Source organism: Chiloscyllium plagiosum, chromosome 34 (genome assembly GCF_004010195.1).
Source record: "Chiloscyllium plagiosum isolate BGI_BamShark_2017 chromosome 34, ASM401019v2, whole genome shotgun sequence".
In the NCBI taxonomy this organism is placed as follows: Eukaryota; Metazoa; Chordata; class Chondrichthyes; order Orectolobiformes; family Hemiscylliidae; genus Chiloscyllium; species Chiloscyllium plagiosum.
The window spans coordinates 23,875,917-23,900,032 of record NC_057743.1 but is presented as its reverse complement, the minus strand read 5'-3'; the positions used below and the strand labels follow the sequence as shown (position 1 = coordinate 23,900,032).

General features: G+C 40.4%; 1 protein-coding gene across 4 annotated transcripts; it reads right to left on the bottom strand.

Annotated features, from left to right (window-relative positions):
* Window positions 1–2,177: 2,177 nt before the first annotated feature.
* On the bottom strand, window positions 2,178–23,161 carry LOC122540141 (zona pellucida-binding protein 1-like). Of its 4 annotated transcripts, XM_043675449.1 has the most exons (11): window positions 23,095–23,161; window positions 22,738–22,890; window positions 18,696–18,827; window positions 15,535–15,684; window positions 15,104–15,319; window positions 14,857–14,933; window positions 12,024–12,195; window positions 10,946–11,197; window positions 10,365–10,464; window positions 3,955–4,095; window positions 2,178–3,310 (listed from the first exon to the last, which is right to left on the bottom strand). In XM_043675449.1, exons 1-11 carry the CDS (start codon window positions 23,153–23,155, stop codon window positions 3,298–3,300), a joined length of 1,467 nt encoding a protein of 488 aa, XP_043531384.1. In that variant the 5' UTR covers window positions 23,156–23,161; the 3' UTR covers window positions 2,178–3,297. The 4 variants fall into 4 exon arrangements, with proteins under 4 accessions (XP_043531384.1, XP_043531383.1, XP_043531387.1 ...); XM_043675448.1 differs by having other exon boundaries at window positions 2,178–4,095; XM_043675452.1 differs by having other exon boundaries at window positions 2,178–4,095; window positions 10,955–11,197.
* Between the last annotated feature and the right edge of the window lie 955 nt (window positions 23,162–24,116).

The following is a 24,116-nucleotide window of genomic DNA, read 5'->3' as shown; positions in this document are numbered from 1 at the left end:
CACTACTTGAAGGCACGTTCAAACGAGGATTCAAGAGGGTGTTAGATGATAATTTGATTTGATACTGGGCGACATGGAAAGGGCAGGAATGAATTCTCCATCAGAGGGTACACACTCAATGGGCCAAATGGCTTCCTTCTGTACCACAACCATTCAACGTTGCAACCCCATGGAAAGTAAACTGAAAAAGATGCAAAACAAACCTGCAAAGGGATCTAGATACTTGTATAAGAAATAGGCTGCTGAAACCTTTTATCTTCCACTCATCAAGACAGATGGAAGATTACTAAATTTCAAAGGGAGGAATGATGTATATTGCGTGAAGAAAGTGTGCTCTTTTCTTGGCAAGTTGACTGTGATCAAATAAAGCATTAGTTCAAGAATGTGCCAGAGAATTGTGTTCCCATACTTCTGTTTTAAAGCCACCCTTTATTGCTATTAGACAGATCTTTAGTCAGATCAGCCTCGTCTTTTTGCTTAAAGACGATATACTTGGAGTAAAAACTGAGAATGCTGCAGAAACTGAGCAGATCTGGTAGCATCTGTAGACAGTGAAATAGAGTTAAAGTTTTGAGTCCAATTTGACTTCTTCAAAACTGGGTTCTGAAAGGTTCTGACAACTAGCCATATTGGGCTTGAGACATCAACTCTGTTTTTCCCTTTCCATAGATGCTAGCAGACCTGCTGAATTTATCCAGCAATTTCTGTTTTTTTCAGATTAGATTCCCTACAGTGTGGAAACAGGCCCTTCGGCCCAACAAGTCCACACCAACCCTCCAAAGAGTAACCCATCAGACCCATTTCCCTCTGACAAATGCACCTAACACTATTTATTTCAGATTTCCAGCATCTGCTACATTATACTTCCATAAGGATATACTTGGCTTGCAGGCATTATTGTGAAGATTCACTAGATTGTTTTTTGCTATAAGCTGGTCATTCTATGAGGAGAAATTGGGTGGAATGAACATATACTCCTGAATCCTTAGAGCTCTTGGAAATAGAAAACAAGGTGGGTGGGACTTTAATTGTGCAGGGGGCCAAAAGTCACCTTCCTGAAGGTAATATAAAATTATGCAATTAGTTGGCAGCAAGAAATTGAGTTTCCTGAAGCATTTTTCAATATATTTGCATGCCATGCATATTCATTAAGAGGCAACCTCACCAGAACTAAGTGTACCTTTACAAATAAGCATTTACAAATAAGTGAACAAGAATCACAAGCCTTTAGATTTATAGCTGTTTAAAATATGGCAGGCAGCAAGGGAGGTATCACCAAGGTGATAACTTTGGAGCAACCATGAGCTATCTTTTCCCCTATGTGGAGTTTTGTTCAAAGATGAGTTCTGTACAGAGAAGCTTGAAGATAACATTGGCCACAGTGGAGTGAATAGAGTCCAGGTGTAGCTGATGCTAAGCATAGACCTGTTTAAAGATCAAAAATGCTCAGAATGAGACAAAGATGCCCTGCTGTCATTCTGAGAAACAGTACCTCCCTTGTCCCATCAACCTGAAGGAGAACCTGCAGAGAGGCAATCTCAATCATGGAGCTGCTCTTTGACTACTCTTAGACATATACCAATTTTGTATAGGGCAGCAGCAGTTCCAGGGATCCATGTGGAAAGGAGATGGCAGCAACTCCAGGGTGCATTGGCCAGTGTTGATAGGGTAGATAGGCAGAAGGCTGGAAGTACACAGCAAGCTAGGCAGCATCAGGAGATGGAGAAGTCGATGTTTTGGGAGTAACCTTTCTTTGTCCCAGTCCTGAAGAAGGGTTATACCCAAAACATCGACTTCTCCACCTCCTGATGCTGCCTGGCTTGCTGTGTTCTTCTAGCCTCCTGCCTGTCTACTTTGGATTCCAGCATCTGCAGTTTTTTTTGTCTCTAACCCAGTGTTGATATGATAGCAGCAGCTACAGTTCCTGAAAAGTCCTTTCAGAGAGAATAATTATCCTTATTTGAAGTGAATGAAATAGCCTAGGTGGCCAGTCCCCTTCCTGCGAGTGGAAATTATGCACACCTCTTGTCACACCATTGACCACCTTACTACTTACCCCTGTAGTTTCTGGAATTTAGAATGAGAGGTAGTCTCACTGAAGCACCTGCAATTGTGAGGTAACTTGACAAAGTAGGAGCCGAGAGGTTGTTTGCCTCGTGTGGAAAGTTCAAAATTGAGGAAATAGGGCAGAGTCATTTGGGGGGGGGATTGAATCTCATCCTGTGCTAACTTGCAGGAAAGCCATGTACTAATCAGGCATTGACAAGGTCATTGCAGGCCTTCTTCTTGAATTCAGACACCAGGGGTAGAAGTTTTGCCCAGCAAATCAGACTCCAGCAGTTTTTGCACTCAGTAGGGCTGTAAAGGAAACCATAGCTGCTGCAAGGAGGACGCCCATGGATTTCCAAGATCAGGATGTATATAAGATGAAGTAAATAATTTGTAAGAGTGGTGTTCTCTTGCATGTGTATGGGATCTGGGGGAAGCAGAGGCAGGAGGTCAGAAGCATGGGCCAAGAGTGGCTTCCAGTGGGATATCCCTGTCCTAGGTCCAGTTTCGCCTATCAGGCACTTAAGTAAAAGCACTTTTATTAATTTTTCTGTGCACTCTTTTAGTCCTAAAGTGTGGTTTACATATCATGTACAGTGAGTATTTCTTTTCCAAAACCTCACTTCCTGCTACAATATTTGATCATATTGTCCTTGCCACATCTCTTATTTTAAATTACTACAGACATATTTCTTTTGCTCTATTAAGTATCATGGTAGAGTGGAAAACTCCAGGGATATCCTTCTACACATGTATCTGAACTCTTTCTAACTGCATCACCATTTGTGTACAAAGCCTTCATATTTATCAATTAATTGTGGGCACTGAACCAGTTTTATTTACTTATATTTGAAGCTTAGACATATCATTGTTTTTCCTATTTTGTCACACTTATTTCCTGTAACAACTCTTCCCATTAGTTTATTGATTTTAAAGAACTGGATTACTGTTCAGTACATTCTGAACAAACATTCTTCTAATTACAAAGAGAGGTATCCACAGTAACATGCATTTTGAAATATGCAGGTAGTAAAAAATAGCACATGCAATCTTGATCATTTGTTTTCTTTACTCTCTGCTAATTTCTTGCAACTCTTGCAATCCTGACTGCACCTGCTATCCTTGTGAACTCTTGTCCTACTTTATTTTCCTGGCTTGATCTGTCTGTATTTCCCTGCAGTTATTTTCTTCTGAGTCAGCTGTCAGCCACCATGTCATCTTCCTTTCATTGAATACTGTCTTATGCCCCTATTTTATCCATGTTCCCCAATCAGAATTAGAGTAAAATACAGAATCACAAATATTCACTGTGTACAAATTTGTCTCTCTGTCTGGGTAAATTACCCTAGGTAATTGAAATTAACAATCGATCTAAACAGGAAGGAGAAATATAAAACACAGTGGTCATCACTTATCCCCAACCAAACAGACAGGAGAGACTAAGTGTCACAAGATGTTAGAGCTCACAGACACTTGCACACAGACATTCCCAGATTTCAGACATATACTCCCAGTTCCAGAAAAGCCAATACGGATGCATATGCCTACCCAAACCTACAGTTAATGATAGATACAGACACTTAAGCACAAACAAATAGAAACAGGTGAACAAACATTCTTCTAATTACAAAGAGAGGTATCCACAGTAACATGCATTTTGAAATATACAGGTAGTAAAAAATAGCACATGCAATCTTGATCATTTGTTTTCTTTACTCTCTGCTGGCTTCTTGCAACTCTTGCAATCCTGACTGCACCTGCTATCCTTGTGAACTCTTGTCCTACTTTATTTTCCTGGCTTGATCTGTCTGTATTTCCCTGCAGTTATTTTCTTCTGAGTCAGCTGTCAGCCACCATGTCATCTTCCTTTCATTGAATACTGTCTTATGCCCCTATTTTATCCATGTTCCGCAAATGTTGTTCTTCTGATGTTCTCTCATTGCTGGGCATGACGAAGGCGATCTAATTCTTTTAAGATTTGCATTTTCCTTCATTCTAAGCATGTGCCAATCAGAAGGATCCTCTTTACACAACAGCACTACCAAGCTGCAAACACAAAAGGAAATAGGTTGATTTCAAGCCTTCAGGATAACTGGTGTGCACATGTCTGTATGATGTGTTAATCTCTTTGAATATTGCTAGTTTGATTCATGATTTTAAGTCTGTAATAATTGGGGTTTATTTTAATTCAGTGTCAATGTGTCAGTATCTCTGGCAATGTATTGTCCATCCTCAGCTACTGTATTACTATGGGGTATGCACTTCAGACCGCAGTTAAAAGTCATCCATATTGATGTGGAATGAATCACATGTAGGTCACTTGGTCAGAATGGAAGGGTCTCCTTCCTAAAGAATATCTTAGAACTAGATTTTTCAGAAGCCACTCAACAGCATCAAAGCCACTTTGAAATTAATTATTTTTTATAACAAACAAAAGAGAAATTGCTGAGAAATTCTGCATGTCTGACAGCATCTGTGAAGAGAAAATAACATTAAATGTTTCAAATTCAGTGACCCTTCTTCAGAACCCTGCTTTTTTATACTCTGAATTCATTTTCTCAAACTTGAGATCTGTTTTGGTATTGTTTTCTTGAAAAAAAAATCTTAGTTTACAAAACCATATAAATGCTGAGGAGAGAAACCATTCAAAGAGGATAAAATCTTGCATTCATATTATACCTTTGAATGAATGAATTAGCTTTATTGTCACATATACTGAATGAATACAGTGAAGAGTTTATACGTCACCACTTATACCTTTTATGACTAGAAGATATCCTAAAGTGTTTGCAGACAATGAAGCATTTTTGAACTGCTGTCACTGTTGTAATGGTGGAAATTCAACAATCAGTTTATATATAGGAAGCTCCCACAAACAGCAATGTAATAATGACCAGATAACCTATTTTATGATATTGATTTAATCCAAGATACTGAAGATAGCTTGCCTACTCTTCTTTGAAATAATGCCATGGGATCTTTTACATTCATATGAGAGGGCACATGGATAGGTAAGAACATTTAACTCCATCAAAATGTTACTAGAAGTATAAGCCTGGGTTATGTGTTCACGTTCCTGAAGCAGAATTTGAATTCACAATTCTTCAGTTAAAAGATGAAAGCTGAGATATCCAGCATTCCCTTCATGTGTTCCTCAATATCAGCTTTGACGTGACCGGGCTAGGGTATGGGAATAGAAAAGTCTCCAGGGATGAATGATTCCAGCTAAACAATCATAAATTGAATTTTCCACATCAAAATCAATGGCATGGTCAACCATTATCCTCACTTGTATTGCACGGCTTTCAAGTGGGAAGAGTGCCAGCAAGGGAAGAGAGGGTAACAGCTATCTTCATTATAACTCAGGGTTAGGCAATATTGAAGCAGTGGCAAATGTCAACAACAATAATATAATTATAACTTATATTCAACTACTAATCCAACTAATGTTCTGCAGACAAGTTTAGATGCCACAATGGCACGTAAGGGAACTTAAATTCAATTAATTATTAAATCTGTCATTAACAGTAATGATTATAAAACTGCCAGATTGCCATGAAAACTCATTTGATTTGTTAATGTCCTTCTGGGAAGAAATCTGCCGACATGTGACTCCAGACCCACAGCAATGTAGTTAACTTAAAAGCGCTTTCTGAAATGGTTTATCAAGCCACTCATTTGTCACAAATTTCTGCAGAAAAGTCAAATAAGGATATAAAAGGATATACTACCCAGCATCAATTTAGGCACTGAAAAGGACAAAAGCGGGCTTTCCTCTTTTGATCCTGCAAAATGCTCCTCACCAACCTCTAGAAACTTATGCCAAAATTGAAAGAGCCATCCACAAACTAGTCGAGCAACAGGTTAACATTGTCATATTCAGTTAATCATACCTTGAAGCTAATGTTTCAGTCTCCTGCATGGGTGGGTTCAATTTCACCAGCAGGATAGATCTATCAGAGGTGGTAGGATTGGAGTGCATCATAAGGAGCTGGTGACTCTGGGAGACCTCAACATTAACTCGAGACTCCGTGAGGTCTTGTGGCATAAGGCCAACCAGGGGCAAAAATATCAACTGCTGATTACCACCTACTCTGCTTCTCAGCTGATGATCAATATTCCATGCTGAACACTAATTGGAAAAAGCATTGAGGGCAGCATGGGCAGAGAATGTACTGTCAGTTGGTGGATTCGCTGTCCATCACCAAGAATGGTTCATAGCACCAGTATTAAACAAGCTGACGCCTAACAGTTTCTGTGGCACAATTGATCAGCGTATGTGGCTATCAACTGAAGGGTTTGTGGTTCATGACAGAAGAGTGCTGTTCTCACTTTGTCTGTTTTGGGGCCGCACGGTGGCACAGTGGTTAGCACTGCTGCCTCACACCGTCAGAGACCTGAGTTCAATTCCCGCCTCGGGCAACTGTCTGTGTGAAGTTTGCACATTTTCCCCGTGTCTGCGTGGGTTTCCTCCGGGTGCTCCGGTTTTCTCCCACAGTCCAAAAATGTGCAGGTTAGGGTGAATTGGCCATGCTAAATTGCCCGTAGTGTTAGGTGAAGGGGTAAATGTAGGGGAATGGGTCTGGGTGGGTTGCTCTTCGGAGGGTCGGTGTGAACTTGTTGGGCCGAAGGACCTGTTTCCACACTGTGGGGAATCTAATCTAATTACCAAAGGATGTATTTGCCAGACTGGGCTTGCAGCAGGTAGCAAGAGAATAAAAATGTCCTGTACACAAAAAGCATAACTCCACCTTCCATATCTATTACTTAGTCCAACAACCCATGGCATGCCACGAAATGGGTTGCTTTCAGCACGGCCAATCCATTTTCCACTATCACATTCCTCATTATCACTTATCTAGCTTCTCTTCTTCTCTGCCTTATTATAAATAATGCCTCTGTATGCTTACACTTTTTTGTCCCTCTGTGCTCCATCTCTACCACTCTTTTGCCTCTCCAACGTCTTGTCATCAGCATTAATACCACATTTTCCTAGCTGCTTCCAGTTCTGAAGAATGGTCACTGAACTTGTAATGTTAATTCTGTTTTCTTTCCAAAGATGTTGCCAAACCTTCAGCATTTCTCCAGCAATTACTGCAGTAGAAAAGTTTAGTTTGTGCAGCTCTCATGTCAGGAGTGTTTGGTTAGAAATCTGCAAGTTATTAGAAAGTAAGAAGCTTTAAGCACTCGGTTTTGAGAGTATTCATGTAATAAGACTTTAGAGTTCACTGAAATAAAAGTGGGGAGAACTAGTTAAGTGGAACTTAGATACATGACTTGGAAGTATAAATTTTCCTGATTTGAGTCTCTGTAACAGATTGAAGCTTTATTTTCCTTGGTGTTTTAAAGTTTTACCATCTTTGTTCTTTATTTAGAGAGCTTGACATTTATTTATTTCTTCTTTTGTGTAACATACATCAAGTATCATTTGACTGAGTGTAACATCAAAGAATCCAAGCAAAACTGAAGTCAGTCGGAATCAGGGACAAAACTTTTTATTGGTTAAAGTTATATCTAGCATAAAAGGATATTGTTATCATCTCAGCCCAAGGATATGGCTGCAGGAGTTTTTCAAGGTTGTGTCAAGGGCCTAATCATCAATAACCTATTGTAAGGTCAGAAGGTGTTGTGTACTGGTGTTTACAAATTGTACTATTTTCAACTTCTTAGCCATTGATATCGTCTGTGCCCTAAAGTGACCAGATCTGGAGAATGTTCAAGTTTAGGCTGATAAAAAGCCGAGACATTCCGTGCTACCTAAGTACCAGCTAGGCAAATGACTATCTCCAACAAGAGAGAATCTAACCGCCCCCCCTTGGCATTCAACAGTAATACCATGCTGAATTCCACACCATCAACATTGATTGATTACAAAGTTAAAAAGACTGGCAATGAAGAACACAGTGAATACAAGAACAGGTCAGACACAGGGAATTCTGTTGTGAGAATTCACCTCCTGATTCCCCAAAGTTTGTTTCCCACTTTCAAGGCAGAGTGTTATGGAAGCTGAAAATGTGTTGCTGGAAAAGCGCAGCGGGTCAGGCAGCATCCAAGGAACAGGAGGAATGCTTATGCCCGAAACGTCGATTCTCCTGTTCCTTGGATGCTGCCTGACCTGCTGCGCTTTTCCAGCAACACATTTTCAGCTCTGATCTCCAGCATCTGCAGTCCTCACTTTCTCCTCGAAGAGTGTTATGGAATATAGTCAACTTAACACGAATGAGTAAAAGTAAAGATATAAAAGTCCCAGTCTTATTAGAGACTGTTGGTGGTGAGTTTAACCTGACGGTCACCACAGCTCAGGTGAGAGGCAAGGTTGAAAAGGTGGACTTTCACAGTCATCTCAGCTGGTGCAACAATTGAATCCATACTGTTTGCATCACTCTGCGTTGCAAACCAGCCATTGAGCCAACTAAACTAATTGACCCTCCCTCTCCCGTGTGGGTAAGTATAGCCCCAACAACTCTCAAAGTGAGACATATCCAGGACAAAGCAGCCCACTTGAATGACAGTCCAGTCACCACTTTAAGTATTCACTCCTCCACTGTGCCATCTACAAGATGCATTGCTTCAACTCACCCATTCTCCTTTGACAGCTTCCAAATTTACTTCCATTTACACCTATCAAGAGCAGCAGATATATGGAAAACCACACCTGCAAGTTTCCCTCCAAACCACTCATCATTCTGACTTTGAATTGTATGGACATTTCTTCCTTTCACAGGGTCAAATTCTTGGAACTTCCTTCCAAACCACACTGTGGGTGTACCTACACCACATGAACTGGAATTAAATAGTAAGGTGCTTCACCACTGCTTTCTCACAGTCGTGGAAATCAGCAAAAAATGCTGGTTTTGTCTGTCAAACTGTATCCCGGGGGAAAAAAAAAGTTGCTCTTTTAACAACATATTCATATGCACAGAAACAGAAACTATTTCACAGATGCAGGAATTCACATTTGGACTGATAGAGATGGAGGCACACATGGATCGTAATAGAAAATCAGAGATGGATAAAACCATACACAGACATTAGACAGGGTAAAGATACATAATCATAGAGAGTGATGATTCTCATCATTAGCATTCAAAAGCATTGACACAAAAAGACACTCACTGAGGAATACAGGTATCCACATTTGGATATAAATATTCTCCCAGACAATTCCTGAGTTGAAACAGCACTCAATCTCCATGCAGTATTGCAGTAAGTAAAACATGCCACTGGAGGGGGGCTGTACACTTTGTGATAAATTTCTCAGCCTCTAAATTATAGGCTTCCAAAGTCCACTTAAATTATTTGTTACAGGTAGTTCTTCTATAATGCAATGGTTATGTTCTTATGCAACCCAGCATTATAGAAGAATTACGCATTAGAAACAGCACTTAAAGTGTTGCCAATGTCATCGCGTTACAGCCAACACATTTTAAAAATCTGCACTTTAGAAACAGTGTCCCCAATTCGCCAATTGCGTTACAGCGAATTCGCGTAAATGAAACGTGTGTTATAGCAGAACAACCTGTACTTGCATTCCACTGAGATTCCTTCTGACCCCACCTCCAAACAATTGGAGCCAATTACAATCTTTGCAAATCCAACATTCTGGCAGAGGAGCTTGGTCATGTGTTTGGTGACATGCACAGAATACATGCTGAGACAGACAATGAGATTGTGCGGCAAATCAAATTTTTCTGTTTTTAAAATAGATTTTCTTTGGGTAGTTTTCTGAGGCTTTCTGGTGTTGTGATGTGGCATTAACAACAGGTACCGGTCAATTTGTTGGGCTCTAATCACTATATCTGATCACAGTCCTCCAAAATTAAATTCTTTATGACCAATTCATTTGAAGAATTCCAGATTTCTGAATGAAACATAAGTTTTAGGATTGAAACGATCACATGAGGCATGAGGAGTGTAGGCTGAATGAAATTATGTGACTGGTGAGGGCTGTAGGGCTATTTTATTTTATCACTTCGATACAATACTGGAACATCAAGGCATGGCTTCTGCTCAGCTCCCTTTTGTACCTGGCAGTTTTGACACTCATTCCTATTTCCCTCAGCCTGACTCCCAGTAAATCCCAACATCCTGGAATAAACGTTCAGCTTTCAAACCATTTTCTGCCAGTTCAGGTTTGTGGAACTAATAAATATGACGATACTGCACTCGGAATTCAGAATCAAAAATCCAGGCCTATGTTACCCCAACCCACTTTCTCAATCTTGTTCTGGAGACTGAAAATGTCCTTCCCTTAACTCCATGATTACCCAGAGCTCACACCAGACGTACATTTGCTCTTTGCAGGATTCACTCACCAGTATATTGTTAAAACAGCAGCTCCCAGAAATGCCAAACTGCATAGAACTATAGTTACCAGGAGTTGAGTAGAACTGAGTATCTGACCATCTTCCTGAGCTGTAAGAGACATATAAGAAACTTGTAAAGCTGAAAATCAGTTAGCAAACAAATTGCAAATTATAGATGTCCTTCTTGTTCTCAAGGTATCTGTTTTAGGGCTCACTAAAAACTACGTCATATCTACCCTTCCCATTTCACAACTACTAACATCAGGGATTAAGACATTAAGGGGTTAGGAGAAGGGACACTAGAATTCATGCCCTCTTCTCTGAAAGTGTTGACTTTGGTGTTCAGTTTGCTGCTTTTGGTACTTGAGGCCCTTTTTCATGCATGTTCACAACAGTGACTGCCACCAGGCTGCTCAATGTTACTGCATTTCCATACATGCATTTTTTCCAACATTAGATAATGATTGAAAATTGGAACTATGGTGATTTTGCCATCTTAAAGATGGAGCATCTGGGTGAAAACTTATTCACTCACAGTAGTGCCTCTTTATAAGAAATATACTCATTATTTTACTATATTCTATTGTAACCTGTTTGACCTTTAGCCACTTTTTCTGCCATCCTTGCTTGTTTTGTGGCTTTGACATAGCTCTCAAATAGTCTTCCTTGAATTCCATCAGTATTGCAATCAGTTAAAGACATTGCTCCCTCTCCATTTGTTCTGAGGCCTATTGGACAGGCCTGACACTGAGACTTGCCAAAATTATTCTGGTAAAAATTCATTGGACATGGAATACAGATGGCTGTCCAATTTGGACTGTAAGAACCAGGTCCACAGGTCACTGTATAGAAAGAATTGAAGTCAGTTAATGCATTCAAAACTTCATTTTAAATTTAATTTAAAAGATGCTTGCCTTTTCAATCCCCCTTTCAATCCAAAGATTGATTTCAAATCAATTCAAACTGACGGGAAAAAAGTTTTCCTGTCTGCTAGTCATAATGGGCCTATGTAAAGTATGTTTGGTCGCTATTCACTCTCTTCCTGTGGGAATAAGTACCAGGAACAGAGGAACACACCATTCTCCTCAAGGCTGTTCCACTATTCAACTAGACCACGACTGATCTACACCACAATTCAATTTTCCAGATACTGTATATCTTGCTGTCAAATATTTCTGTCAGGTAGCACTCTCACTATAGGAGTCAGGAGGGTGTGGATTCTAATCTGTCTCCAGAAAGTACAGCACCTTATTCAGGTTGACACACCAATATTCTGGCAGCGTTGTACTATCAGAACAGAAGTTCAAACAGAGGCTATATCTGCCTTGCATCTCTGAAACAGATCCACTGGCTGTTAATAGATTGCTATGTGAGAGACCTTTGTGGTATACGATTGGTCATCATATTACATTGCAACAATGTACGTCTTAAGGTACAATAGAAACTTAATGTTTTCTGGATCCTTATTTCTCTTAATTACAGATTGTAAGCACATGTTCACAATTTAGTAATGTCCAGACAACACACCCAAGTGCTAGGATATCTAATAAGAATGGACAGGGTGATTCTACTTATATTGCACTCCTCATTCTGCTACCAGTCTCAAGAAACAGTGAGTAGTGAGTTGAGGGACTCCTTAATCAGTACTCTCAACAAACAGGTATTTACCACAGCAACCCATGCAAGGGCTGTTCCTATCAGACAGTTTCCCCATCCCGATGAGGCAGTGGTCCACCTTCATTGCCTTAAAAGTTCCCTCCATGTAGTAAAGAGGAGGCATATTGTTAGACATCAGGTTAGACTCAGATTGGGCTAGAAATGCATGAATATTTTCATAAGCCTGCAAACAAAGCAAATAGAAAGTCAGTTTATTTCTCCTACATTAGGTCAGCTGCAGTTCCCTAAACCTCAGTAAAGCCACACAAGGCTTTCAACATTGTGTTTAATAGCACTATGTACAATACATGCACCATGTTCACATCAACATTAATACCATGCTGTTTCCAACAATATAGAAAGAATTTTATGCCCCCTGTAGGCATACCTGAGACTAGGAGCATCTAAAATAGGATGGGAGATTAGCCAATTGTCTTCGCAACACCATCAAATAGTCCCACAAAATATTGGTGAGTTGGGATGGAGGAGGAAAAAAGAACCCAAAAGCACTTAAGCCTCTTGAGGTCCTTAATTGCATGATTGTGACAATTAAAGGCTTCATTTCATCTCCCCTGTTATAATGTAGTCAGTAGAAAGCAGCTAAGAAAAAGTGGGAAGGCTGTTCTTTCACTAAAATTGGTAAAAAAAATAGGAAAATGTGGGCAAAGCCCCTAAAATTGTGCCTCATTTTCATATCTCCCCTCCTGACCTCTAAAATCTGACACTAACACTCTCTCATCCACCTGTGTTTCCTGATTCTCTCACCCAAGAAACCCCAGTCTCACCTGATATGGTGCCTGTGATATTTCTTTGTAGGCCTCCTTGCATTCCCAGCAACATACTATTTTCTCTGGGACCTTCGTCAGATGGGTCAAGGAGTGGCAGATAAAGTTTAATTCAGATAAATGCAAGCTGTTGCCTTTTAATAAAGCAAACCAGGGCAAGACTTATATAATTAGTGGTAGGGCCCTGGGGAGTGTTGCTGAACAAAGAGACCTAGGGTTACAGGTGCATAGTTCCTTAAAATTAGAATGATATGTAGACAGGCTGATGTAGAAGGCATTTGGCACGTTTGCCTTCATTGGTCAGTGCACTGAACATGGGAGTCGGGATATCATGTTGCATCACATTGGTGAGGCCACTTTTAAAATACTGCATTCATTTCTGGTCTCCCTGCTGTAGAAAAGATGTTAAACTTGAATCGGGTCAGAAAAGATTTACAAGGTTGTTGCCAGGATTAGAGGGTTTGAATTATATGGTCAGGGTGAATAGGCTGGGGCTTTTGTCCCTGGAATGTCAGAGGTTGAGGGATGACCTTATAGGGGTCTAAAAAATCATGAGGGACATTGATGGGGGGAATAGCCAATGTCTTTTCCCCAGGATGAGTGAGTGCAAACTGAGAGAACATAGGTTTAAAGGATGAAAGGGGAAAGATTTAAGAAGGACCTAAGAAGCAATATTTTCATGCAGAGGGTGGAACATGTATGGAACAAGCTGCCAGAGGAGGTGGTGGAGGCCAGTACAATTATAAAATTTAAAAGGCATTTGGATGAGTATAAGAATAGGAAAGGTTTAGAGGGACATGGACCAAATGCTGACAAATGGGACTGGATCAATTTAGGACATCTGTCGGCGCAGACAGGTTTCACCAAAAGATCTGTTTCCATGCTGTTTAACTCAATGACTCGATTACTCTAACTCCTGGCTGTGCAAGAGGTGCTAGCCAATCACCTTGTCTTGTAAATCCAGAGGACGGCACCCCTTCCATTGAGAGGCAAAAGTCCAGTCCTCTGCAATATATTCTTTTATCTCCCCCGTAAAATTTAGCTGTATCTGAGTCTGTTATATTGCAGTTGCTGACCTCCTATTCCTGGTTGGGAAGAAATATTCTGCCTTGCTCTGTCACCACTTTGTTTTTTACGTTATTCAATATTTTCCTTTAGATATCTATCATTCAAATTAATAATTATTTATTTGATTTTAGGCTCACCATATCGGACAGCAATTTCTGTTGATTTTACATTTTTTAAACATTAACTTATTGTTTGCTGACACTTTCTTTAATTAATACAAAGTGAAGTGCTGTTTACACTCTAATCAAACACTCACAGCATAGGTTGGGTGACCACAAAGTTTTTTTGATGAGTTTACATTACAGTGTGGAAACAGGCCCTTCAGCCATTGAACCCGGGTCTCAGGCGCTGTGAGGTAGCAGTGCTAACCACTGTGCCACCGTGCCGCCCACAAAGTTGGCCTTGAGCTTCTAGTCTCCTGACATTTTAATTTTACTCCCAGTTCCTACTATGACCTTTCTATCCTTAACTTTCTATATTGATGACAGCAGCACCTTGAACAGCACTTAATCCTTTGAGGCACTTGATGGCCTTCTGGACTTAACACGATGTTTAACAATTTCAGATCATAACCAACTGTTCTTTTTCTTTCTGAATAAAAACTGTTGGCATTGAGTTTCCTGTTGCCATTTACACCTTTCTGGATCCATTTTGTGTTTCTTTTCTTGTCCCATTACCATCCCTTTTTGTTTTGTTCTATCATACCTTTTGCCATTTAATCTCTCCTGTTTTCCATCCTATCACAAATCACCCCTTTTTGTTCTTTTCTTACCTCTGCCTATTCCCAGCTATCCTTGATTGAAAGCACATATATCTCTAACATAATTGCATTAAAGACTGTCTACCTGAAAGATAAATGTATATTCCTCTCAAGTGCTGTCTGACCTGTTGAATTTTTCTACTGTGTTCTGTTTATATTTTTAATAGTTGTAGCAAAGATTACTTTCTTAATAAGTGAAATTTTCCTGAATTACTCCCTATGCTTTCCTTACCTTCCTCAATGTCTCTTCATTGGGACATTCCTGGCCTGTTTTACATGGTATCATTGCATCTTCACCTTGCGGCTGCACTGTGTAGATAAAGAAATCATCACAATCGGAAAATCATAACTATGTGATTACATGTGAGACTTCTGAAAGTGAGTCTAAATCCCACACCAGGGAGCACATTTATCTTTGAGGTAGCTGTACACGTGCCAGGCTGCAATTGATATGTGCGTAGTGACCCAATATCACATACCTGCGATTTTGAGCTGGATGTGGTGTTCCATTGTGCCAGGTGATGTTCCCCACTGTGTGCAATCAAATTCTAGGTTTATCTGACAAGACAGTTTTTCACACAATGCGTCGAGTGCTGACTTCATAGGTGTAATGGAGTTCTTCACATAACGTTGCTCACAGGTCATGGTCTTCAGCTGTGCACCAACTTGTAGGCTTTGAAACGGCATGTGGTAGGCTGAAGTAGGGGAAGAGGCAGATTACTTCACCTGTGGTGACATATCGTCACTTTATTCAAACAGCAGGTGTCAACATAGTTTTTTGCTTCAGCATTGTTCTTGCCCCTATTCTGTGCTTGCAAATTAGATTACACTTTGCCAGACTTCACTCAAACTGAATGTGGTTCAGTAATTTGTTCATGCACATAAATGACAGAACTAAGGTTTCACTCACCCAAAAGACAGAAGCGCAGCGTCAAGCTATGTTCTTCCTGATGTCTGAAATGTGTCATGGTGCAGAAGTAGAGGCCAGTGGCTTGTGAGGTTTCCCAATTTAACAACATCAAGCTTCCATCGAGCCTCACTCTGTATTGGTCGCCCTCTCCTGGCAAACAGTTAGATGCAGGGATCATAACAAATGATCAGAATCCTACAGTACAGAAGGAAGACTCAACAACTTTAAGGACACTTGATTAGATTAGATTAGATTAGATTCCCTGCAGTGTGGAAACAGGCCCTTCAGCCCAACAAATCCACATCGACCCTCCAAAGAGTAACCCACACAGACCCATTTCTCTCTGACTAATGCACCTAACATTATGGGCAATTTAGAATGGCCAATTCACCTAACCTGTACATGTTTGGACTGTGGGAGGAAACCAGAGCACCCGGAAGAAACCCATGCAGACATGAAGAGAATGTGCAAACTCCACACAGTCAGTCATCCAAGGCTGGAATCGAACCTGAGTCCCTGGCACTGAGGCAGCAGTGCTAACCACTGATCCACCGTGCCGCCCTTTTTAGTGTGAAAACAAGCCCTTTGGCCCAACAAGTCCACACCGACCCTCCAAACAGTAAGCCACCCAGACCCATTTCCCTCTGACTAATGCACCCAACACTATGGGCAATTTAACATGGCCAATTCACCTGACCTGCACATCTTTGGACTGTGGAAGGAAACCCATCGGGAGAATGTCCAAACTCCACATAGCCCACAGCTGGAGTCCTACCTGGGACCCTGGCGCTGTAAGGCAGCAGTGCTAACCACTGAGCAACTGTGCACTGGTCATTGGATAAACATATGGATGAAAATGGAATAGTGTGGGATAGATAGACTTCAAGATTGGTTCCACAAGTCGCCGCAACATCGAGGATGAAAGGGCCTGTACTGCACTGTAATGTTCTAAGTTCATTGGGACACTATGCTTACACTTGTGAATGAGATACCTAGTTATTCCCATTCCCCTGTTTTTCTTCCCTAAAGCATGACAGGCTGGTAGCAATATTGTCTTCTTCACTTTTTCAACTGTCTTCCCTTCTTTACTGCAAGGTCTCACTTCTAATGCTAGGTTTGTTAATCTCAGCCAGATGTCAGGTACTATAACTGTGTTCACTGGACCTGCTTTAGTGAAAGAACGATCACCAAGTTCCTAGATTTTCATGCCTCCATCTGTTTTGAAATGGATTTGAGTTGAGGATTGGGAAATTTTAAGTGATAGTATGTGTCCAATTCCAGGATTCCCACCCCTATTTCAGTCACGTGGATTTATTTTTCTCCCAGGATAAAGATGCAAATTGTCAGATAATTCATTGTGGAGTGTGAAATTTAGATCTAACTTCTGCTTCCCGTGATGGTGCCTACTTCATCATGAGACCTGGTTCATGTCACCTCAGAAGAGATGTGAATCATGTGTAAAGCCTTATTTGTAGTCAGGATTATTTTAACAGGTAAATTCAGATAGTGTTGTTGATAATACTAAATATCATAATATAATGGTGTATAATGTATATGTTTTAAATACAATGTTTAATAGATAGCACTTTGTTCTTCAAGGTAAGTAACCAAAATATTGGCTAACATTATGAAATGTTAAGATGAATACGAGTAATTTATGCAGGTCATAAACATCTTCTGTAGTCAGCAATATTGAGATTAAAATTTTAAAGTGTTAACTTCCCTTTGGGGATTTTTTTTGTTATTTGACAATCTGGTTATCTTCCATGCAACATCAAAGACTTTAGTGAATGCAACTCTAGGAGCTTTGTTGACACACCTGTGCATTGGAAACATTATAAGTGTTTGGCTGAGTGCCAAGCCCCACTAATTAACTGAGCTGAGCAGCAGTTGTTGATACACCTGTCCAAGGAACTGTGGGCTTTGTTCTGAATGACAATTTTGTCAGTTAATAGTCTGAAGAGATTCTTGAAAAGGAGTTTGAAGGCTGGGTGTTTGGCAATTTTATGTGATTCTAAGCAGAGTGACATTCCTTGGGGATGTTTTTAAGTAACTGTTATTTTGACTGCTTGATGAGCATCTAATATTTCCTGTTGATCCAAGAGTTCTCTCCATGGTGAATCTTGGATGAGTGGACATGGGGATTTATAACTGATGGGTGCAATGAGAGGGCGTAGGAAGTATGGTGAGTGCAGGAGGGTGTTGGTGGTGTTGGGGTGCATTAAGGAGGAGTGAGGGCAAAGAGCCCAAAGCTCATTTTCATAATGGGACCAATGTCCCAGTAATTGAGGCAAGCTTATAGAAGCTTTTACAAAATATATTTGGTGTTTCTTGCTATTTCCTCCTTTGCTAAATAGCTTACTCCTGCTCCTATGTTTACTTTGTAGGTGACATAATAGTTTCTGCAACAGGAAACACTGATTCACTGTTCATTAACCTCATATTCTTGACTCAAACTATCCAACAAGAATCTGCCCACACCGCTGCCTTTGTGCTCACTGCCAGTGATAAATGATTGGAGAGTCTAAATCCCCCCCCCCCCCAATATTAATAGATTGGACAGACTAATGCCTCACTGTTGAGCATTTGAACTTTGTGTAGTGAATAAAATCATGCAGTAAGAGGTTAAACAGAAATAAACAAAATTACAGTGCACATCATCAGGCATCATCAAATTTTAACAAACACAATCTCACATACCTATACAAACACAATGTCATCTGGTTTGCTATAATCATTCAGCCTTGCACTGGATAAGTACTGATGAAGAAACTGGGTTGCTGGGTTGTCTTTACCCTTCTTATTGTTTCATCTCTCCTTTCTATAGTCTACTATCCAAGGGTATATTGCGGGGAGTGAAGACACTGAACTAGTCCAAAACCAGTGAAAATAGAGCTGCAAAACACTGGATAAACACACGTTTCTTTCTCCCTCCTATACCAAAATCTTGCCCCACTTGCCCAGGAAATATCGTGGAGTCACAGGAGCTGGAGTAATTGAACAATTTACTTGCAATGTCATATGAAACATTTTCTTAAAATAGGACAGACAGTAAAACTGACAGTGTAACTGACCTCTGCCCAGAATATTCCAAATGATTTGCCATCATACTAAAATCTCACGTCTGAACCCAACAGCAGTTTTAGCTTTCACTAACATACCTATTGCACGTGCCCGAGACTCCCCCTCCCTCCACCAGTATGTCGAGGGATTGCTGATGGTGTTCTGACGTAGCTCTGGAGTCAGACAGTAAATAGCGACAGGAGACCCTCTCAAAGGGATCAAAACTTCGACTGAAAAAAGATGAGACACCAGCATGTTTACATGATACACTTTAATAATTTGCACAATTTTTCCAATGCTTCCCTTCGCTCAAGAAGATATCTGCAAATTTCTGCAAATTTCCCAAGTAGCCATGCTGCAGATGAACATCTAGATAGTACATATTGACAGATTCATTTGAAAGTTAATTTCATTTATAGCACATTCCACAATCTCAGAATGTCCTGAGGCATCTTGCAGTCAGTGAACAGCTTTGGAAATGCAGTGACTCATAATTAAGGAATTGTTGTAGTCAATTGTACACCTAGCAAATTTCCACAGCCATGTGATCATGACCATATCTTCTGTATTGGTGAGGTTAATTTAGGGAGAAATATTTGCCAAGAATCGAAGGAACATTTCCTCTTGTTTAAATAATATCTTAGATCAAGGTTTAATTTAATGTCTCACTTGAAACAAAACTTCTCTAACAATGCATCATTCTCTCACATGCAATATTAGGTGAATCAGCAAGGGTTTCAGACTTGGGTCTGGGATTGGGACATGAGCTTATGACCCTCAGACTTAGTTAAACATATTTATTCTGAATGGAAGCTGTCATTGTAGGGGGTCTGACAGCTGATACATATGAGAAAAATATTAGTTTGGGTTCCTTTCATCAAAGCAAGCCTGGCCAGTCTAGACAAGACAGTAGTTAACTAGCAAAGAGAACAGTTTTACTTGACATATTTCTACTCTTAATTAGTCAATTATTATGACATCCCCAATGCTACCAATGGAAATTAAATGAATCTAACAAAATTGTCCCTTTGTTTACAGGTTATTAACAATAAACTCCATCCCGACCAGTTACACAAGGCATCGAATGCGATAGTAGACATCACATGCTTCTTTAGGGAGATCTGAAAACAAAGTCATTGGGAAGCAAGTAATCAAAGGACTCCATTAAATACATGCTGCCTCAACCTGTCAATAAACACTTTTGCCAGGCCCAAGAATGCAAGCTGTAAAAATTATAAAATGTGCTGAAAAGCAAAATTTACAGGACTAGTAGGGTCCTAGAGCCAAGTATCTTCACCTGCTTAATCAATTGTCTTCCCTCCATATAGACTGGTAAGTGATAGGTAACACTTGTGAAATGTGCCAGGCAATGACCATCTCCAACATCTGCCCTTGACACTGAATGGCATTAAAATTGTTGAATCCCTGACTATCAACATCCTGGACGGTACCAGAGCTGGACACACAAACACTCTTCCCCTCTGAAATGTAGCCACATAAGATGCTGAGAGAGGCAGTAAACCCATGCTGAAAGGCTAACTGACATGTTCATGTGAATCCACTAAGGTCAGCTCAGAGTTTACCCCACTGGAGATGAACTGAGCTCACTATTTGTGTGTAATTATCATATGCACACTACCCAGAAAAGGATGGAGCTTGCTGTGGTATTGTGGACCTATTAATCCTAGCAGTGAGAAAGGAGGCATTGCATCTTGGAGGGTAGCATAAGAGATATCACAGGCAAATAGGGAAGTGGAGAGACATGAGGAAGTGACCGATCCTCATAAACATTAGGCATAATGCTATTGTCCACCACTGGTAAGATGGAGCTCCACACAAAGAGAACATAATGGAATGCTCATGTTTCTCTAATTACTGTTTCAGCTTCAGGGACTAGGAATAGCTGTCTATCTCTGAAGAAGATGTGGGATTCTCAGAAGTCATACTGTCACATCCCTGACCCACACCTTCCACACAGCAGATATTTTCATGTTAGTAGGTATGTGTTCAAGTAGATGTGGAATCATAATCTATTTTACATAGCACAGATGTACCCACCCAAATAACTTACGCAGACTGTTACAGGCAAAACCACCAACTCTCAGAGAACTGCTGGAGGGCCTAGTGATGCTGAGTGGCAAATTCTAAAGCAACGGGGGTGATGAAGGGACATCTAACAAAGATCTATGGATCCAACCATTCTTGTATGAACAGCTACTGAGAATCTGTTGTGCCTATGGATTCTTTGGCGTTCCATGGGACTGAGCAGCAACCTGCACCTGGCCATCACTTCCTCTTTATCATTGGAAAGTACATTGTGCTCAATAATAGGGGGCATCACAGTGGCTCAGTGGTTAGCACCGCCACCTCACAACACCAGGGACCCGGATTCAATTCCACTCTTGGGTGACTGTCTGCGTGAAGTTTGCACATTCTCCATGCATTTGCATGGGTTTCCTCCAGGTGCTCTGATTTCTTCCCACAATACAAGGATGTGCAGGTTAGGTGGATTGGCCATGCTAAATTGCCCACAGTGTCCAGGGATGTGCAAGCTAGGTGGATTAGCCATGGGAAATGCAGGGTTTTGGGGATATGGTAGGTGGGCAGGTCTGGGTCGGCTGCTGTTTAGAGGGTCAATGTGGACTAAATGGGCTGAATGACCTGCTTCTACAACTGTAGGGATTCAATGATATTATCCTCATTGTTCAGTTGCTGTCCCCTGTATGTAAGGTTGTAAAAGGCATGGCAAGCCTCAAATGGTATGGGAAACACTTTCTAAAGCATTAAGGCACCAAATCATCTGTCTAGGCAACTCAACTTAATTTCCAGAAGACCTATATCCTGCTTTATGGTGCTGTGATAGCTATTGTAACTCTCTTTAATATCAGAGCAAAGTTTTTGTATAGGCATTATGGCTTCAGTGTCACCCACTCTTATGCACAGTATGCAACCTTTAAGGTGTGGGTGAATGGCAGAGATCTAAAAAGGTCTGGTCCCTGGGGCAGCCTTGTATGTAGGCATCATGTCTGCTTCTCAGGAACCATGAAATAACATGAAGGAAATACTTGCAATGATCAGAGACCAGTCAGACATTGAGAAAGTGGAAATTCTTCTTTGGCTGTAGACTGTTCAGTGGGAGTCTTGTTGACCATCAAATGTTACCCTGCACCTGGGGGATTCTGTAATTGACCCTAAATCTATTGTCTTCTCTACCAGAATCAGTGCATAAATTGGCTGATCCTTTAGAGCATGGTATTACTGTCTCAAGGTGGTTACCAATAAGCTGAAACTAAGAGATCCCACAATCTGTTCAATGGATCCCCCAAATGATCCAAAGATTTCAATGCCATGGTTATCTTGCATTGTGTAGTCACCATTTCCCATGGAGTCTAGCTCATTCTCCAGCGTAGCACTTAGCTAACCTGGGATGATGTCCTTGGAGAGGCAGAGTGTTTGATGCCACTGCAGCAGATCTGACATTCAATGGCAGCTGGGCTACAGTCTATAAAACCTCTCTTGTGGATAACTCCTTCTCTGTTAGGAGGCTTGTTCTGCTCCCTTTTTCTCCCTCTCATCCCTCTTTCACCATTCCATCCCCCAAGGCAGGTATATCTGGTGCCCCAAAAGTTGCTGTTCCCCTTCGTTACATGCCTCTCTCTCTCTCTCTCTCTTTCTCTTTTTGCTGCTTCTTTTCACTGAAGGTCCCAAAACGTGAGTGATTGAGGAACATAGTCTCTTTATTCACTTGCTTCCAGGCCCTCCTTCCACCAATTTTTTCATATACAATCTTTGTGCATTTGCTTTTCCTCACTAATGCTTCATTAGGTTAAATCCTTCCTTGTAGAACAAATTAAACTCCGCACAAGGACACACTCCCTGCACTGTTCAGGTACAACCCTCCATTTTGTGGAGCTCCCTCCTGCTTCAGGGCTGTTCCCAATTCATCAGGACCAGGTTATGACCAAATCAATAAAGTTAGTGGGCAGGCTGAGGTCTTAAGGTTATAGTTAAAAATCACTATTTGATCCAATGCTTCACCAGAGATGTACAATTCCTTTGAACCTAAGTAAGTAACAGCTATGGCGTTTCAGTTAGTTTTATCAATGTAAAAGTAAGTCAGTCAACATAGACGTGGTTTACCTGTCTCTCCCTCTCTTCCAAATATTCGGTGAATAGGCTCTGTAATCTGAGAAGTTCTAAGCAATGACTTCGTGAACCGTAGAAACTTTTTAGTCAAGGTCTTCACTGGCCTATTATCGTCGACATTGTCACTGTTCTTGTTGGATTGATCTCCTGAGTGTTAATGATACAGAGAAGGAAAGAAACATACAACACATAAACAAAGAGGAAATGAGTGTGAAACAAGTAGTGAGCCAAAGGGAAATAAGAGTGAAAGATCGAATTTAGATAGTCGCTGAGATTTTTTTAAAAATTGGTGAGCATAAGAGGTCAGGTTGAAACGTACTTACAAGGTAAATGTGTTTATTCATAACTAACCTGTTGCTTTTCTTTGGTAAAGCAAAAGACACACGATAATAATCATGAAGAAGTCTCTCATCTCTGCGTTCTCTCAATGACAGCGAAGGGTCAGTATAAGTCACAGAATTCCACTAGGCTAATATGCGGTTTGAATTGAGTGAACGACGGGGGCAGAAAGAATTCCCGACTCGGGGTCACCGATTCCATTGTTGGGTTGGCAAAGGTCATAAAGATTTTTTTTGTTACAGTTTTAGGATTCTGCTCGCTTGTAAAGCGCTCATCGCTGAAAATTAAAGATAAAGATCTGGAATTGGACAGAGGTAAAAATATTGAAGAAAATAGAATTCGCAAGATATTTCCTATAAATATTTATTAATAAATATTCTTAAACTTTAGGTGTAAATAGGATCGAACTTGGTATTGGTGGAAGGTTGCGGTTGTAAACAGTCATCAACTCCGGAATTGTTAACATAGATGTCGAAATGTTTTAATATATTTGTTTAATTATGAATCAGTTATGCATTTGTACTTATTTATTTATATAATCATTTAAGGTTAGTAATTATTTACTTTTATTGTTTGCAGGTGATTATAGTCTTACTCCTTCAGTCTTATATATTTATTTAGTATGGTAACATAGTAGTTACCGATTTGGAGGCCTGGACTATAATGTAGCAGACATGAGCTGAAATTGTACAATGGCAGCTGAAAATGTCAGTTAAATAACTAAATCTGAAATAAAAGGTCAATGTGAGTAATGGCAATTCAAAAGCAAAATACTGCAAGTACTGGAAATCTGAAATGAAACAGAAAATACAAGAGTATTGGAAATACTCAGCAGGTCAGATAGCATCTGTGGGGGAACAAAAGAAGTTCAAGTTTCAGGTTTACAGTATACCTGTTCAGAATTGAGGAAGATTGAAATGCTGAAGCTTTTCAGCAAGTGAAATTGGGAAATAGGAATAAGAAAAAATAAAGAATGGGGCAAGAGAGATTACTTGATAAAAGATTTCACAATGCAAAAGCCAAAGGGAGCGGCA

Excerpts from the sequence above, each read along its gene's own strand:
- LOC122540141 (XM_043675448.1), bottom strand. The coding sequence starts at position 23,155 with ATGAGAGACTTCTTCATGATTATTATCGTGTGTCTTTTGCTTTACCAA. Across the intron at positions 15,320-15,534 it reads GCTGCGCTTCTGTCTTTTGG|CCTACCACATGCCGTTTCAA; the intron begins GTGAGTGAAACC and ends CCCCTACTTCAG. Across the intron at positions 4,096-10,364 it reads GCTGTTTTAACAATATACTG|CTTGGTAGTGCTGTTGTGTA; the intron begins GTGAGTGAATCC and ends TTGTGTTTGCAG.